Source organism: Porites lutea, chromosome 12 (assembly GCF_958299795.1).
Source record: "Porites lutea chromosome 12, jaPorLute2.1, whole genome shotgun sequence".
Lineage (NCBI taxonomy): Eukaryota > Metazoa > Cnidaria > Anthozoa > Scleractinia > Poritidae > Porites > Porites lutea.
Window position 1 is genome coordinate 21314971 of NC_133212.1, and position 18517 is coordinate 21333487.

The 18517-nt window shown below is 37.3% G+C and overlaps 2 protein-coding genes across 2 annotated transcripts; one reads left to right on the forward strand and one right to left on the reverse strand.

Annotated features, from left to right (window-relative positions):
• Window positions 1–1423: 1423 nt before the first annotated feature.
• LOC140954071 (lipoamide acyltransferase component of branched-chain alpha-keto acid dehydrogenase complex, mitochondrial-like) lies at window positions 1424–8919 on the reverse strand. The gene is made up of 13 exons (XM_073403474.1): window positions 8817–8919; window positions 8669–8746; window positions 8525–8573; window positions 7803–7878; window positions 7281–7344; window positions 6604–6727; window positions 5741–5973; window positions 5496–5595; window positions 4628–4829; window positions 3590–3740; window positions 3228–3419; window positions 2471–2542; window positions 1424–1735 (listed from the first exon to the last, which is right to left on the reverse strand). The coding sequence occupies exons 1-13, from the start codon at window positions 8883–8885 to the stop codon at window positions 1568–1570; spliced, it is 1578 nt and encodes a 525-aa protein (XP_073259575.1). The 5' UTR covers window positions 8886–8919; the 3' UTR covers window positions 1424–1567.
• Window positions 8920–8975: 56 nt separating this feature from the next.
• On the forward strand, window positions 8976–18253 carry LOC140921314 (spliceosome-associated protein CWC27 homolog). The gene is made up of 10 exons (XM_073371308.1): window positions 8976–9060; window positions 9217–9352; window positions 10257–10298; window positions 10794–10825; window positions 11893–12036; window positions 12182–12280; window positions 14067–14164; window positions 14827–14896; window positions 16098–16187; window positions 17821–18253. Exons 1-10 carry the CDS (start codon window positions 9019–9021, stop codon window positions 17830–17832), a joined length of 765 nt encoding a protein of 254 aa, XP_073227409.1. The 5' UTR covers window positions 8976–9018; the 3' UTR covers window positions 17833–18253.
• Window positions 18254–18517: the final 264 nt, after the last annotated feature.

The following is an 18517-nucleotide window of genomic DNA, read 5'->3' on the forward strand; positions in this document are numbered from 1 at the left end:
GGCAAACTTGTTTTTCATTGGAAAATATAGATTCATATTTAGAGTGGAAAATTACAAAAACTAAATGGCTACAGATGGGTTAGTTATTCCTTAGAATTTTACGAAAAGAAATTTGGAATTTTCTGTGAATTTTCACTTTGGCTACTGTTAGAGTAGACTGTGCCACTGATGAAACTAAACTTCAGGTTAAGTCGATCTGCAAAACAGCACCAAATTCCTTGTTCTAGGCCCCAACCTGTCTTCGCTGTTTTGAGTACATGCCCTGATTAGCCTGTTCAAAAAGCCATCATTCAGTTGGGTAATTAGGTTGAAGGGAAATTTGAAGCACACTTCTGGTAATTCATTGAGTCCACTGGGAGATCTTGGGGCTGCTTTGCAGACATCACTTCAACAACAGAAGGTGTGTGGAAAATCATTTTATCCTTATGATGCTTTTTGCCTGGACAAAATACAACTGTAAGTTCATTGAATGCCATCAAAAGCTTTCAGGAAGATTTCCAATAAGCAAGGCTGTACCTAGGCTTGATTACCAGCTGTTTGGTGTGTCCACAATTTTTTCTCATAAAACACAAGGGCGATACAAACTAGACTCCCTAAAATGACAGGAAATCCAGCCTAGACTGTGCCTTGAGAAAATTATACCTACACCAAGCATTATGATTGTTTTGTGCAAAAACTAAGATTTCCTTGACACCCAAAAGTGCTTCACCTTGCCAGTGAATACTACCTAGAGCTAGTGTGAATAACTAACTTGGTGTTTTAAGATAAAGAGACAAAAATGAAACAAAGTTTTTTCTTTTTTGTTTCTACTTAAATAACAATCTATTATTAAAGAGTTTTTGTAAATTCATTTTATAGAGATTCCATTAAAGGTTCAATAATATCATCGAAGCTTCTTAAATGGGAAATTGTAAGAAATATTTATTTTTGTAAGGGAGAATTTTAACATTTTCCTTTCTACAAAAATCTTCCTCCTCTACAACCTTGAATATCTCACCAGAATACGCTCTTCTCACGTATGGTAATATGCCCGTCTAACCTCGTTTTTGAGTAAAAAATCCTTTGAAATGCTAATCAGACGACGTTTTCGTATTTGAATTTCAAAAGAATTTTTACCCGTAAACGAGGTTAGACGGGCATATTACCATATGTGAGAAGAGCATATTGAGCGTTCTTTCCTCCATTTAAGGTAAAACAGACCTCATGAATATTATTTTTTATTCAACACATAAAGTGCTGTTGATAGCCAGGGCTAATGGAGCCATCCTATGGGCTGGCTTGTTTTAATATTACCCGTATTATGGTTGTCCCATGGGCAAGGAACCTTTGCCAAGATAAGAAACTGTCTGTGACAAAGAGAGTTGGTATGCCTGCAGAATTGCTCCATGCTACTGATCTTATGCAATGGGCAAGCGACTCATTAAATTAATATTCACCTCACCCTGCATGCATTTAATTGCATGGCGCATGTACTACTCAGTCATTGAGCAACGATAACAGGGAGAAATTTATACTGATAATAAAATTATAAGACTGCCAGGCTTTTAATCAGTTATGACATGGAGTGTTATCTCAAATCCACCATCATTGAAGCAGGATTTTCAAGATATGATTTCCACAGATTAGAGAATCTTGCCATGGTAGCTCCCTCGATGACTCTGTGATCGGCTGACCAGCTCACATTGACTATGTACGCCTTGTATACGTTGTCTTTATCGTCAAACCTGGGTAATTCCTGTGAAAATGAAACATAAGTTTGACACTGTGAAAGGTTTGAACACAGGAGTCATTTCATAAGTACGAGTATGATTGTCTGGGTGGAAAACATCTGACATAGGTTTGCAGGTGTTTATACATGTTTTTGATGATACGAACTCTCCAGTGGAACAGCTGATAACATGGGTGCCTGCTCATTGGATGGCAAAAAGAGGATGTCCTTCAACTACATTATATGAACACACTGCAGAGGGATTCCGGGCTGAAGCACTTTATAAAGATCTTCAGTAAGAGATCGACGCTTATGGGGTCAGTTTTCTTCCTGTTGTCTTTTAGGAATCAAATGGAAGTACATGTAAGTATGTAATCTATGCTTTTATAACAGCTAGACTCCTGGCATAGTTCAAATTTAAAATTTAACATTCAAAGTATTGCATTGATTGGTTTCTTCCTTCTGGTTATTCCTTGCCCTAAGGCAAAACCCAAAGTTTAAAAAACATCCACAATTATCAACTTAACCTTGATCAATGTTTAGTCCCAGAATTTCCCGCATCTAAAATTTTCCAGAAAACTTCTGTACCATTTAGTTCTTGTTTTAAAATATCTGAATTTATATACTGAAGACATGGACTGCATCTTATCTAGCCAGCTTGTAAATAATGAACACATCTAAATGCAATTGAAAGAGACATTAAAAGCAATGTCTCATAAACACAAAAGTCTTAATCAAGCCAACGTTACACTGTGTACTAACCTGTAGTCTCCCAATTGCACCAATGGCTACCTCTGGTGGCATGATCACTGGTTTAGCATATGTTCCTCCAATCTATAGTTGATAAAGACAAAATGCACCAAGTTAGTCCATACCAACCTACATGCATGACGTGAGATTGGTTCCGCTACTTTCTGTAATCACAGCTCTAAAGCGTCAACTCCCAGCAGGGAGATTGGTCTAAAGGGTCTTTGCTTTCAAGAGATCCCCCGGGAATCCTAAGCCTATACCAGACCTAGCTTGTGTACAGACCCCCCTCTCCTCAGTAAAAATCAGTTCTACTGAGGGGAGGGGGGTTTTTGTACACAGGCTATACCAGACCTAGTTCAGGTGAATTTTGCAACCCTATACTAGAATATACCCCCCCAACAGCTCCTCTTATCCTAGAGTCAAAATTCTCCAGAAACTACAGCGGTTCTACGTTTCTTAGCTATTAATGTAAATTAAGGTGCGGGTAAATTTAAATTGGCCAGTTTCATATTTTTTAGTGTTTATTCCCAGTTTCCTAGTCTAGACTAAAATCTTCAACCAGCTGATCAGTTTCCTGAAAAATGATACCCTTTCCTAGGAATTATCTGAATTTTATACCCTATCCCAGACTAAACTTCTTGAAAACCATACCCTTCACAGCGGCACATACCTATATAGCCCATATAATATGGCAGTAACCCCCTCCCCCACCCCACCCAGGGGCCAACTCTTATTATTGCATACAGTGTATTTTGAGATAAGCACTCACTGTTCCAATGTTTGATAGAGTGAAAGTCCCTCCTGACAAATCATCTGGGGATAACTTTCCGCTGAGTCCCAGCTGATGAAGTCTGTTAAGTTCAACAGCAATATCAAATACTGATTTATTCTGGACATTTTTAATATTCGGCACTAATAAGCCTTGCTGAGTATCCATGGCAACACCAATGTTGTGGGAACCCTGAAAAATATATACAAACAAATGTTCAGTTCAGAGCTCTGAAAATGGCCAAAGTATTTGTCTGTAGGAGAGTTGGTTTCTGTTGTATGATTTGAAAATGTACAACCTCTCAATGTCCTCCAAAATTTTTTTTTCAGAGTCCTTAACAGCATTTTGACCACACAACTAACCTTGAAAGTAAGATTCTCGCATTCTGCATCCACTGAACTATTGAGTACTGGAAAGTGTAACAAGGCCATGGACGTTGCCTTGATAAATAATGGCATAAATGATAGCTTTACTCCTCTGGCCTGGAATGATTCTTTACTCTGGTTTCTTAACCTGGAAGAGAGGAAAATAGTGTGTGGCCATAAAATAATCATTGTACCATATGATTACTAAACAACTTATCAGGGACGGATCCAGTATTTTTTTTAGGAGGGGGTGCACTCGTCTCTTGCTCTACTTCAACACCAATAAACCACATAGTTTTTTTTTTTGGCAGAATACTAGTTGTATTAGAAAACTGCAGGTCATCTCATGGGGGGGGGGGGGGTGCGCACCCCTTGCACTCACCCCCTAGATCCGCCCCTGACTTATTAACCTTGTTACTTCGAAAAGGTGCCCAAGAAAAAAGAAAAAACAATTAAAAAAACAGTTACTTAGAACTTTTTTCAGGAAAGTGTGCTGTAGAAGAAGTCTCATTAAACAAGCCCAGCATCTCCAGGAAGGGTTAACGAGACAGCTTATCTTCATGGGCATATGTGGGTTTAGTTTGTTGCTGGTTCTTTTTTCGATGTAAGAGGTTTTTTCTGGGTACTCCAGTTTTCTCCTAAAAAAACCAACGTTTCAAAATTCCAATTCCCCGTTGGTATTTAACCCATCTTTATGTTGTTTGTCACCATTTTATCTAGTCTTATGTCGCTGTTTCAAGGCCATGTGACTTGTCGGAATTTTACCTTAACAGCTAATACTGGTGTTTAAAACAATGAAACAGCGCAGACAGAAAAATCCTGTGGAAAATGAACTTTCATCTCATGTAAAAATGTTGTTTAACTTGAAGAAATTTGCATAGCTGCTGATCACGTGAGTAAAAACAATCTATAGAAGGTACTTACTTGCCTGTGTACAAATGCGCCCCTCCCCTCAGACAAAATTGGGGAGAGAGACTCTCTCCCACATTTTTCTTTTAGGGGAGGGGGATGTCTGTACACAGGCTAGGTACTTACCGGACCAGCTCATTTAGAAGTATTTCATCCTTGTAGCCAAAATGAGGGATTGTATTAGATGCAGTCATTACTTTGGCCATAGCTTTTCTAATTCCTCTGATTGGTTCTGTTCTATCCTCCAGCATCGTTTCAGGTCTTCTGACTGGAGTGGGTGGGGCAGTGGGGACTGCTTCTTGTACATCAACTGCAGTGGTCGAAGGAGCTGTAAAGACACAGTTTGTAACAAAAGGTTGGTGAGTCATGGACATTTCTTGTGAAGTCACTTCAATTATCTATACTAAAGACACAGATCCTGACATCCTTGATGTTGATGTTCCCAGAAGATAATCGAAGATCATCACTAGTCAAAAGTTGAAGACTTAATCTAATTAATCTGACTTTTCAATTTCTTCAGTATAAGTTTAGCCTCTAGAATCAAAGTCTGTTATAAAAAATAATTTTCCATTTGCTGCTCAGCTGATAAAACCTGATTGTTGACTGGGTTATAAGTTATTCCAGAAAAAATCCACACTCCCCCAACAGAAGGTAGAGATATGTAATTTTGTAGATTTTGCAGTTTATTGAATTCTAGATTTTTGCTTTTCTGAACATTGAAATTCTGAATTTTGGCTTTTCCAAACATTGGAATTCTAGATTTTGGCTTTTCCAAACATTGGAATTCTGAATAATAAATTGCTTATCCAGTTATTAAAATTCTGGATTTTATTAATAAAGAATTGGCAGCTATATAAAAAAGATCATCTTAATGCCACTAAGAGTGCGAGTTCAACATTGATAATGAATGGAAGTATTATTATGGAATGCTGTATGGGAGGGGATCCAATCCACATTAAGTTCAAACCTGATGACATTGTGATGGCATACTTACCTGCAGTTGGTGCTGATTTCATTTTTTCAATGTAATTCATAATATCTTCTTTCAAGATTCTACCATCTTTGCCTGTTCCTGAAACATCCCCAAGTGTTATCTGGAAAAGCAGCACATGAACCCGAAATTCAAATTAGAGCTTTGCAGTGGTAAAGAGATCAAGGTAGCCAGTGAGTTGGTTTTGTGTCAGAAATACAGAAAGAATGGATGGTCAGCTTTGTAGCTGGGTAAAGGATTCCACTTACATTGTGCTCCATTGCAATCTTGCGCACTGCGGGCGTGGCAAGTACTTTTCCACTACCACTCTTCATCTGTTCTGCAGCTTGTGGGGGAGGGGGTGAGGGAGCCATAGATTGTGATGCTGTTGACTGTGGAGATGGGGGTGGTGGAGGAAGAGGTTCTTCTATAGCATGTGTTGGTTTGGGCTTCTGCTGGGCAGCCATGACATCTTCAGCTGGGCTTGGCACTTTGTCAGCATCTAAAAAATGAGAACAATGATGTGAGAGGTACAGTCTGTACATACTGAACAAAGTTACATCAGTGGAATTCATGTACAATCGATGGTATGTCCCAATAACTGAAATGAGAATTTGAAGCTTTTAAAGGCAAGTCTCAATGTTTTTAGTTACGACACTTTCAGTTTGAAGCTTTTTACCTCTTCAGTCAAAAATGGGAAATATGCATAATTCATCATGTAGTTCTAACTTTGATTCTATGGATGTAATCCTTGAGTGCGATTGAGAGTGACCTTTCAAATGAAAGCTTCTGAGCAGTACTTTCCTGTAGCACTGCATATCATGCCGTATAAGGTGAGTCTGTGCAAGAAATCCTTATAACCTAATAATAACCTCTTCAGCAGTACTTTCACATGGGGCTAGATTTAGCACTTACTATTGCACACACTCTGCTTGAGGACACTAGGTTTGCCACTGTTGGAGAACTGAGAACAAGAATGCTGGAGAAATGTGACTGGCAAGAGATGGCACTCAACAGGCAAGGGATGGCAATTAACCAAACTAACTAAGCTAATGCACCAAATTACAGTGAGGCTTTTCAGCAAAATTTAATTACAGACACTCCTTGCAATAGAGGCAGGGTATAAACTTACTAGTCTCAGTGGAGGAGGTAATCTCTATATCCACCAGGGGCTGTCCAACTTTAGCTGTATCATCTACTTCATAATAAAGTTTGGTGATGATTCCATCAAAACGACTGGTGATGGTAACAGATGCCTATTATATCAACAAACAGAATGAAGTTTGTTTGTCTGTAATCTGAACGTCCACAATTATTGTAACTAAATGTTAGGTGAACATTACGGGCTTCGTATAGCTTGAGGTTAATAATTAATTGGCTGTTTTCTCAGCTCTTACGCAAACTGATCTGTAGAGTATTAAAAAATCTCTACTTTTTCCATGTACGCAAATATATGCTTGAACTTTCTTCTTTGAAATGCTACTAAGTCAAACTAACTCTCTCAAACTGTTTCAGAAAACCAACTACTCATGGTCAGTGTTCTAAAAATTCTAACAAAATACTACAGCCAGAGAAAAAAACAATAATATCAATACACTACAGTAGAATCCTGATTTCTTGAACCCTCACTTTTTGGATTTCACAATAATTTGAACCAAACCTTGCTTTCCCTTCACCACATAAACACTGTAATTTTACTAGAACCAACGTGGTTCAAGAATTTGAGACTTAACTGTTATTATATATTCACTGAAATTAAAATGTATATGCTGTGGGTTGCCTGTACCTCACATGGACAGCTCTACCAACCTTATCACTCTGTACTTCACAAATGCTGTCAAACTGACTGACATGATCACCTGGCTTCACAAACCTAAAGAGAAAACACGAATAGGTCTCTTCTCTGATCTAAATTAACAGAATCCTCAATAATTTTGGTTTTTAAACCTGATTCCAATACAATATGATACTAAGCATTTCAGCAGAAGTACACTAAAAATTAACCTTTTCACGGACAAATAAATAGCAAAAAAAAAAAAACAAACATAGGATTTTGTCCTCAGACTCCAAAGTAAGAGTTACTTAGAAATTTCATTATTCACTCTGGCATAAAAGGGTTAAACCACATCCAGACCGGAAAATTTTGATGTGGACTAAATCTTGCAGTCTCAAAAAAAGACACTCATGTCTTTACACATATTTTTAAACTTGCATTTATCTATCCAGAGATTAAGAATAATTTCTTTTGCCAGATTAAATTATATATCAGTTTTATTACTATTTAATTCACAGATACAGGTTGCAAAAAAGGTATAAGAGAGCATCTCATACCATTCTTTGATTGTTACTTCAGCAATTCCTTCTCCTATGTCAGATAATTTGAATGGCAGAATTTCTCCATTCATACCTTAAAACAAACAAACAAACAGATTATCAGTACATAACAATCACACCCATACAAACTAATAAATGATTTACTCTGTGACTGGAATGATTGAAAAAAAAATTGATGGTTGCATGGGTAAGTAGCAAAACAAGATGAGAATGCTCTTTTGCCAGTCCAGCATTTCTAATCAAATTAGTTGTAGCATATTATCAATGAGAAAAAAGTTATTGCCTGATATATTAAAAAGTACGGAAGGGTTCTCTCCAATAACTAGTTTTCCCGTCAGGTACCTTATTATTCTTTAAATTTTTTTATATGTTTTAATTTGTAACCAATTGTACCGTGCAAACTGTTCACTTGAATGACACAAATAAGTTTGTGTTAATGAAAAAGGAACCCTTTTCAAGATATGTACTCTCAAAACCCTATTAAGAAAAATTCTACCCCTCCCCCGACACACCCCCAACAAACTTAGAAACTTTTACGAGTTTTTGTAAAGATCTGTCACTGAGAGGGCGGTAAGATAATACATATAGAACGCCAAATTGTTGATGACTGGTAAAAGTAAAAACAGAAATGAGTTAAAACAAGATCACCACACAAATCGAGATGACAAAATAATTTTATTAATGTTCAGCTGATAATTTAGAGGAATGTTCAAACAAACCTGAGGTTGTTCTTAGAAATCGCAAAGCCTGTCCTTGGTTTACCATCCTCTGCAAGTTTAAACGGAATAGGACACAAGCTTATTCTTAGAAAAATAATAATAATAAAATATTGGAACAAGATTTCTTGAATACTCGAGATTTACCTTATCAAAACTGATCGCGTTCAGCTGGAAGGATGCATGAGGCAAAATTGATCGCGTCCTAGCAAGAATTGGCCGGCTCTGAAAAAAGTAAGTCGTCATTTCAAAGAATCAAGGCAAAGAAACTTTTTGGTAGCAATGATCGTCTTACTTGTGTGCAAAGAAGGCGAAGATTCCTTCTGAAAGTCAAGTTTCGTAACAAGGTCAGTCTGGACGCCATCTTGAATTTGATCCACGTGGAGTTGTTTTTACGGCTGCGCTTCCAGGCAAAGCCGCTGTTCGGTCTAGCTATGTTGTCACTGTCACATAAAGTTTGTAAGGAAAAGTAACTATTTCTCTCTTTTTTGGACATCATGAGCAATATATACATCCAGGAACCCCCTACAAATGGAAAGGTAAGATGCTTATGTCCATAATTATTAGAAAATAAACTGATGTCGATCTGATCGACATTGGGCATGGTTTCATTCAGTACTTTTTGTCTCCTTTTCAAAAATTTGTAAACTATTAAAATAATTATTTGATAAATTAAATTTTGTAATTTATTTTAGGTGCTTCTCATCACAACATGCGGTGAAATTGATATTGAACTGTGGTCAAAAGAAGCTCCAAAAGCTTGCAGAAATTTCATTCAGCTCTGTTTAGAAGGATATTATGATGGGACTATCTTTCATAGAATTGTCAAAGGTAAAGCACACCTTCAAAAATAATATTTATGGTGAAACTGTACAAAACGGCAACTTTAATTATATAGCTGAATCCTTGAGCAGGCAAGATAATGCGAATCCTGTGTTCTGATTGGCTACTGGAGCAGGCAAGATGGGTCCATCTAGCCTGCTTGTGATTTTCCGTGTTGGCCCCGCAAGAAATTCTCCTTTTTGGCCGTGTAAAAAATCCCTTATTAACCAAGCTTGTTCAGTCAAGATGGCTATATATTTCTCTTATGCTTTTTTGCGATTTTATTGACCGAGACTAGAAACACTAAAAAGAACTTGGCTGATATATATGTTGTAGTTAATTTTCTTTCTCAGGTAATTTTTCTTTTTCTTTTGTTTTTGGGTGTGGTAGTGTACGCTAATGAAGTTGAAACAAAAGAAAAATAAAAAATTACCTGAGATAAAAGATTAACTACATCATGTCGGGTCTTGTGATACCATTGTGAAATAACGGTGAATTCAGAAATAGTGATACTACTGGATGAGGGTATTTTCAACGATGGTGGTCTCACATTGGCTTTCAATCTCTTAATCCATACCAAATATCTTAAATGAAAAAATGAATGACCTGAAAATAAAAAGAATTATTTTTTTAGTGAAAACATGATGGAGAGTCTCAATGAAATTTCCAGTGTCGTCATGAATGTTGTGCATGCTGTTCATGTACTCTGGAGAAATTATTGGTGTTTCTTCCCAATCCATGAAATCAGCTTCAAACGTCACACTTGACAACAGGCCAACTGTTGGCCTTCTGTCAAGTGTGACACTTCATCTTAGCTTGGTGTTTTTATGGTGAGCGTTAAATTACCTGGGAGTTGGTTTAGCATCTCTTGTCATACACTGTAAGTCATGCATCTTTTCTGATTCTATTTCAGGATTTTGTGTCCAAGGAGGAGACCCAACAGGAACAGGAATGGGTGAGTAAGCAACTTGTTTTTCAATAAGAACCAAAGTATGGAAACCAAAGTATGTTAAACCAATAATGCAACCCAGAGCTACATGTATGTTGATGACTCAGTCTTGTTAGGGATGATCATCAGTAGTGCATAATCTCTCTAAAAACGTGTAAAGCACAAATATCTAACAGAATGCAGACCAGTAGAGGCAGAGTGCTCAATCATAGCCTGCAAGCAAGCTCTCCATTTGGGGGAGTCATGAGAAGTCACTTCAGAGCAGCAAATGAAAGGAGATGCAAGTGCAAGGGATGGGAAAAGACCTTGCGTTTCACTCATGTGTTCTCTAGCAACTCGTTTTGCTCACATAAATGGAGAGCTAGCAGGCTAGCCCAGTCATCTCTATAATTATTCTGCCCATCGAACTAAAAATTTTACTGCTAAAAATTATTAGCATTATAACAAGTGAAAGGAGGTTCTTTTTTCATAGTGCTAACATTTTTATAAATGTTATTACAGGAGGGGAGTCCATTTATGGTCAACCATTCAAGGTGATTTTTATTAATACTATTTCTTTGTTAAACTGGTAATCATTGAATATTATTGTACTGTAATGATAAGATTTGATGATGATGATGATGACAATGATAATGATATTAATAATAAATTGGGTAAATTTCAGTGGTGGACCATGTTTCAAAATTCATTGTGAGTGGCATTAAGTAATATATAACAAATTTCAATTCCAATTTTATATGTTACTGGTCAAAATTAAATTCAGTTCTAAATTCTTTTAACGTAGGTTGATTCTCAATTATCTTTGTCTCCAAGACCTTATTATTCATGAACTAGGACTAGGAGACAAAGGAAACCGAAAATCAGATTAGGTTAAAAGGTAACTTGGATATAATTTTTAACCTGTAGCATACATGTATACATATAAAAGATCAAAACATCTCATTACTTGCAACAGCAAGCCAGTTGGCACTTTAAAAGTGTGATGAACATTTGACCAACTTAATATAGTTAAGAAAACTTTGGTTATTTGTAAGGATGTAACAATACATTGAGCTATAGATTAATTGTGATATTAACGCCGTAATAGCGATGAATCGATAGTGAAAATGAAACATCAATAACAAATGCGGTTGTGTAGTGAACTATCAATAGTTTTGATAATTTCTATACTTCTAACATTTTAACTGCTTAGGAAAAATAAAGACACCCTTTTTTACCCATCTTTGATTCTCAAGGTCACATTAACGGTTAAAAAAGAATGTTTTGGAGTCTTGGTTCTTGAACCACTTTGGGTCTAATGTTAGAGGGGGGTTATATAAATTGCTGAGTTTCATTCAAACTTGAAACATGGCTGCCAATTTTGTAATTGTTGCAAACAAAAAAGGAAAGGCTGAAAACTATCGCAATACTATTGCAATAGTACCTCCGCTATTGCAATGCTATCGCAATATCCATGTGACATATTGCAATACAATTGCGATAGTTAAAATTTCCCCAATAGTCACCCTAGTTATTTTGGTTAGATTGGAACTGATGCATTGACCATCGACCAAGTTTATGCTGTATTACTTTCTTACCCTTAGACCTATATTTTTTATAGGATGAATTTCACCAAAGATTACGGTTTGTACGTCGAGGGTTGGTTGCTATGGCTAATGCTGGTCCTAACGATAATCAAAGCCAGTTCTTCTTCACCCTTGGAGCCACACCCGAGTTGAATGGAAAGCACACAATTTTTGGAAAGGTAATTTTAAATCTAGCCTGTATTAAAGAGGATGTTGTAGACTGTCATAACTGTATTAGACGATCAGGTACTGTTTTCTGTTTTGTTTCTCTTCTAAATCTTAAATACTGGTATGCTGAATGCTGTGTAAATTTTACCTGTCAAGGTTGCAGGAAATACAATTTACAACATGATTAAGATGGAGGATTGTGAGGTTGATGGAGATGACAGGCCACTGTTTCCACCAAAAATCAAGAAAACTGAGGTGTGATTAAAAGGTGTTCATGTAATATATCAAACATTCGACGCAGTGTTTCATCACCAGATGAAACACCGAGAAGAGAGTTGAAAATACGACGCGCAGCGGAGTATTTTTGACGAACTTCGAGGTGTTTCATCTGGTGATGAAACACTGTGTCGAATGTTTGATATTTCTTCTCAAACAAAATCATTTTTGAAGGAGAAATTAAGGATGCAAAAATGAGCAGTTTTTCATCTGATATCCAAACACTCATTAAACATTCATTTCCTTTGAATTGTCTTTATGAATTATTAATGAGTTTGAGAAGTATCTATCATAATGTCCATTGCTTTTTTCAGAAAATAGTTTAAAAAGCTGGTGGAGAAAATTCTATTTTGCAAGACTTTGGGAAATATTTGTGCTTATTGCACAGTGTAGAGGTCTTATCTCTCAAAGCAATACTGAAAAAGAGCAGGTGGATGCTACACTTGATTAGTCCATAGAATGTTCGGAGCTCGTTAGTCATTAGCTGATTTACTGTAGGGGTATCTGAAAGTGCATAAACATCCCACTGTTTTTGGCGGCTGTCACTTTGTAGCAGGCGAAGGGGGAAATTGGCAGGAATTATATATGTTAACTGTCTGCTGGAGTGTAGAGGAACTGAAATATTATGTAAATAATGGTTATAAACTGGAGATGTTGTTCAATGAAAGCCTACTTAACTGACTGAGATTAACTTTAAAGTCCTTGAATTTTCTACAGAAGTCCTCGAATATTATTGAAAGCCCCTTGAAGAAAAATAGCCTTTGTTAAAAAAACTAATGTGTTTTGTGCAAAGGAATGATTGAAAGGACAGCTGTACGCAAATTTTCTTGGTGATCATGAAAGTGTGTTTTCTTATGATTTCAATGTTCCAGCATAGTTCATTTTCTATTATTTGAAGTACCCTAGGAACTGTGCCTTCCCGGGGGGAAGTATTGCACTGAGTAAACCCCCTCCAGCTATGAATAGGCAATTTTACAGTTATGTGCTCAGTGCCATGGCCTTTGTATAGAAGCAAGGCTATGGTGACCTTTTTTTTAAAAAAAACCTCCCTGCTTTTCTTGTACAAATCGTGTTATTCTTATTATGAAAAACAAGAAGGTTTGTAACAAAACAAGGTCACCGCCAGCAGCCTTGCTTCTATTCAAAGGCCAGGGTACTGGGCACACAACTGCAAAATGGTCTATTTGAAAGGTCTTTACTTCATGCCATTCTATGTCAAATTACAGGGAAAAGAAGTCCTTGAAAAAATTATGTTAGTCCTTGAAATGTGCTTGATTTTTTCCCCCAAAATTCTGTATGAACCATGGTTCACTCTTTATTACAATATTTATATAAAATTTGTGTTAGTATACTAAGCAACTGCTAACTGCTCTGCTACTGGCCTTTCAAATTGCAAGTATGCCATTGTTGAAGATTAATGATTGAAGAACCCCTATATTTTGTGGAGGCATGTGTGGCCGAGCGGTTAACACCTCGAACTCTGGATGTGGAGGTCCGGGGTTCAAGCCTCCCCCGTCGCGTTGTTTCCTTTAGATAAGGGACTTTACTCAACTTTGTGTCTCTTCACCCAGGTGTATAAATGGGTACCAGTGACATACTGCTGTGGGGTAACCCTGCAGTGGACTCTCATCCCATCCAGGGGGGGGAGTAGCAATACTCCTAGGCATACTTCATGCTACGGAAACCGGAAATAAGCTCCAGCTGTGTGGGCCTTTGGCTCGTGTGTGCCTTTACCTATAAATGTTATGTTATGTTTTGCTGTTAGATCTTGCATAATCCCTTTGATGACATTGTTCCAAGGCAGAAGAAAGAGGAAATTAAAGCTAAAAGTGATGAAAAGAAGAGAAAGGTCAAGGGAACAAAGTAAGTCGGACTCTTCATAGGTTTTAGAAAAATATGACTTTTGTAAGTATGTGTAATCAAATGGTGACGAGTGAAATTAGGGAATAATTTCACGCGCGTTTTGTCCAAATCCTTATAAAGGCTCGGGAAATTATTAGGATTTGGACAAAACGCAAGTGAAATTATTCCCTAATTTCACGAGTATACCATTTGATTACCTATAAATATCATGGGTGACGAATTACGTGAGCAATCGAGGATTTTTGACTTGTTTATCCCGGACCGTATCGATCGATCGTGAACTCCACTCTCTCAAACGTTTAGAGCTAAAATTTGGCTTAAGTTTTCAGAATTTTTCCACAACATACCTCTAAGAATCCTTCTTGATGTCCTCTTTCGTGTGTTCAGGTTTTCTAAAGCGTCTTTTTATGCCCCGACATCTTCATTCACGACATTTTAAAACTTCCTCGCCATCTTGAAACAGAGACGTATGGCAGGTTGCCATGGCAATTTGGTAATTTCACATGTGAAATTACAAATTAACGCTGAAATTTCGCGCCAAAATTAAGGAGTAATTCGTTACCTATGATATTAATCAAATAATCACTTGTGTCATGTTATCATACAGCAGAGTATTCTGTCTATTACATATCAGCTAATTAACAAGTCATTCCTTTTAACAGAAATTTCAGTTTGTTATCGTTTGGTGAGGAGGCTGAAGAAGATGAATCAACAGTGACATCAGTTTCTAAGGTTGGAATTAAAATAGAAAAACTTGGTTTGCTGCCCTTGTATTGAAACATCACAAGTGATAATCCCTTTAAGCCCCATTATCCACATACAAATTCTCCATACTGATCTCCATATCTTTCCTTTGAGAATTAGTTGAGAGAATTTGATAAAAGGTCAAAGATTTTTCTCTTTGTGATCATTGTATTAATTCTCATAACCTTATCTCTTGACAATCTTTGGATATCAAATAGGAGAAAATTGATGTTGGTCATTATTGGGACTTAAGGGTTATTAGTGAACTTATATCCCCAATAGGGGGGTCTCTAGATTTTGAGTGATGGGGATGATAGAAGGATTTTTTTGCACTTAGAATTTTCTTTTTCCAGGATTTTTTTGAGTGGGAAACTTTGGTAGATACGGTGTATTTTTTTTGGGTGGCTTGATTTAAGTAGGGACTTTTTTGGGTATTCAAAAGAATCTGAAGATTCCTGGTAGTGCCCACATATCCAAGCCATGTAGTTCTGTGAACTGAAGTACAAGCAACTCATTTTATTTTATCTAAGGCTTGAAAATTGGGCATGTGACTTTGCGGGGGTTAAATTTTAATTTTGGGTTTTGTAGGAAACCCTAGGGAATTTTTGGGGTTTTGATTTTTGTCCCTATTCGATCATCCCCGTCACTTGGAAGTCTGGAGTACCTCCCTGCCTGGGCTTATGTCTCCACAGAGACCTGTCTATTTAAGAGAATAGGTCAAAACAGGTCCATTCAACAAGGACCCACCTTGTCTGGGGGTGGTAGGGCTAAGCCTGATGGACACAAACTTTTGGATTGAAAGTCTCAGATATAAATAATAATCTGGGTATAGAACTTTATCACACAGTGGGCATAGAACATTATCGCACAAACTGCACCAGAGTATTTTAGTCTTTTATGCTTTCTGCTAGTATGCAAAATGAGAAACCATCCTCTTTTAAGAATGGGGAAGGGATAAAGAGAGAATCCATCCACCAATCTTTCTGTGGAGTTGTGGTTCCTAGTTGTGTATACTAATTTTGACCACTTCATCTCAGATCTACAGTCAGTTGTCTTTGCCAAAAAGATACAAAATGTCATACAATCAGTAGAACTCCTTTTTGTTGCAAGTTGCCTAATCGCTAGGACTCCGTTTCGATGTACCACTAAGTTGCCCAGTGCCAATAAAATTATCTTGAATATTTCATAGACACTGAAAATGAAGAGCAGTCACGATGTTTTGCAAGATCCAAAGCTAAGTTCACAACCAGTTGTTGAGTCCACAGCTGCAATGTTAAAGGTAACAATAAGCCAGGTTTTTAGTGATCCAGCTGCTTAAAAGAGGAACAAAGAGATGTTGGGCTTCTTTTTGTGGTGTAATAGTCATCACGTTCAGCAGAATGCATCCTAATCTTTGTGTTCCTGTGGTACAAAGCCACAAATTTTCAAGGTGTTGCAGGCAACTGCTGATTGGCTGCCCCTACTGATTTTATCAGGGGTATCTCTGCCGGAAAAACTGGACTCCTTTTGACTCGATTTCATTTCCGTAAGTGATGAATGCGGATCTGTAATCAATGATTACTTCTTAAATCTAGTCTGTAAGGACTTACATTCATCCCTGAAATTGGCAATAGTGCTAGCCCCCATAAAAAAATTCCTTGACTTTGTGCTGCTTTCTGACTTGAAACTCTAATCAAAGTGACAAAATTTCTCCTTCCTAACCCCCTACTTTTGTCACAATACAAGTCAACCAGCCACCCATAGTTAGGACTGGGCCATAGCTCTCTGCTGACACCTAACAAGACGGCAAGCCCCTGAGTTTTTTCCGGCTACACTGGCTTAAACACAGGCAATGCCCATGTTCAAGGGGAAACTTAGCGCGCACCTTTTAACAAAATCACACAGATATATATATATATGTTACAGGTCAAATTTGATTTCAGGTTAATTTTGATTTCACCTAACCTAGTTTGATTCTAAATTCCTTTCTCTTCTAGCCCTAAGACTTAAAGGAAATTGAGAATCAACCTAAGTGAAATCAAAATTTACCTAAAATCAAATTTGACATGTAACATATACATACTGGTATACATTGTACATATCTGCCTGCAAGTAAATATACCCCTGCCCGTGGCCCTTGATTATTATTCCTTAATTCAAGTCAAAGGTCTGTCCTTATGCTACAACTGCTGATGGGGAGGTTTTCTTGGTTACATATTTCCAGTATTGTATAGGCCCTTTGCAGCTTAGGATCAAATGACCTCTCTCAGGCCAAAATCATGCCTGATACGGCCCTAAAACACCAGAGATCAAAGAAACATAATGGTCTCAATATAGTGAGATTTTATGATGATTGTTAGTACGTTGTTGCAAACAGATGCTGGGTAGTAAAACTTCATTAAAATAATAAATTTTGGGAAACAATGAACATTTTATTAGTTGTGGGATAAAGGATTAGACTACAAGGGAGTCCTTATACAATCACTAGTTATCTGTGATTTTTGGATCTTTATGCGCCATCAGTTTACAGTCATACAAAAATAATTTGAAACTGTTTTCATGTGCAACAATGTTTGAAACTTTAAGCTGCACAATAAGAATGATGCAACAAGAGAGTGAGGATTTAAAGTTAAGTGAAGATCACACCCCTGCTTGACATAATTTATATACTTGCTCAAAATCATCCTGACAAACATAATTCTAGATTGTAATGCCTAATTATGATAGGACATCCAAGAAACCACAGGAATCCTAAAGATTACATAGTGTAGTGCTCACCTGGGGGCCCGTAGACCTTGTACCAAATACTATATCTAGTTATGGAAATTATGTCAATCACCTCAAATTTTGGCTGTATATCTGATTTTCTCGTGCTCTGTCGGGAGTGTCCATATCTGGTATTTTTAAGGTGCATCCCAAATTCTTATATTTAGCACTTCACGTGACTGTGAAATGCAAAGAGCCCACTCAAGTGCCAACCAGAGGCCTTCCAATGTTCCTCAAGGAAAAGCTATTGGTTCTTGTTTCAACAGGTCAAAGCAGTGCTGTCAACTCTCCTGGATAATCCAGGAAACTCCAGATTTTGGACTTATCTCCCGGTCTCCAGATTAAAGTCTGAAATCTCTCGAATAATCGCCAAAGTTTGCCATTTCTTATAGACTCAACTTTCTGACCATAAAACTTCAAGTAATATTTTGCGTTGTTTGAGCTATTTCACTGTTGGCAACAGAAGTGTCCTCGTAAACTCTGGTATGCCATGTAATATAATCAATAATGTGATTGGTGGGAAGTAAACCAATCATCTGAAATGTTACAATGCTATTACAACATCTTTTTCGCATGTTTTGTGTCATCGCAAATTTGTGACAATCAGAGCGGTCAATGAATATTTTTTGCACTAATGACATCATGTACCGTGCGTTATGACGTCATTTATCATCCCTTCCCTTACAATAATACGACGGCGACGGCAACGAGAACTTCAAAAAAGCAATAGGTTTGATTAGCAAAACAACAATTTTGCACGTGCATCACGCTTTTTTGTACATTTCTTTGCCGTCACTGCACGACTACGACGTGAAAATGCCTATTTTCACGTTTTACAGAGGAAGTACACAAGCGACAACGAAA

Coding starts and splice junctions, on each gene's coding strand:
- LOC140954071 (XM_073403474.1), bottom strand. CDS start 8,885: ATGGCGTCCAGACTGACCTTGTTACGAAACTTGACTTTCAGAAGGAAT. Junction 8,574..8,668: donor ACGCGATCAGTTTTGATAAG/GTAAATCTCGAG, acceptor TTAAACTTGCAG/AGGATGGTAAACCAAGGACA. Junction 3,741..4,627: donor CTTCTAAATGAGCTGGTCCG/GTAAGTACCTAG, acceptor CCTCTCTTCCAG/GTTAAGAAACCAGAGTAAAG.
- LOC140921314 (XM_073371308.1), top strand. CDS start 9,019: ATGAGCAATATATACATCCAGGAACCCCCTACAAATGGAAAG. Junction 9,061..9,216: donor AACCCCCTACAAATGGAAAG/GTAAGATGCTTA, acceptor AATTTATTTTAG/GTGCTTCTCATCACAACATG. Junction 12,037..12,181: donor AGCACACAATTTTTGGAAAG/GTAATTTTAAAT, acceptor TTACCTGTCAAG/GTTGCAGGAAATACAATTTA.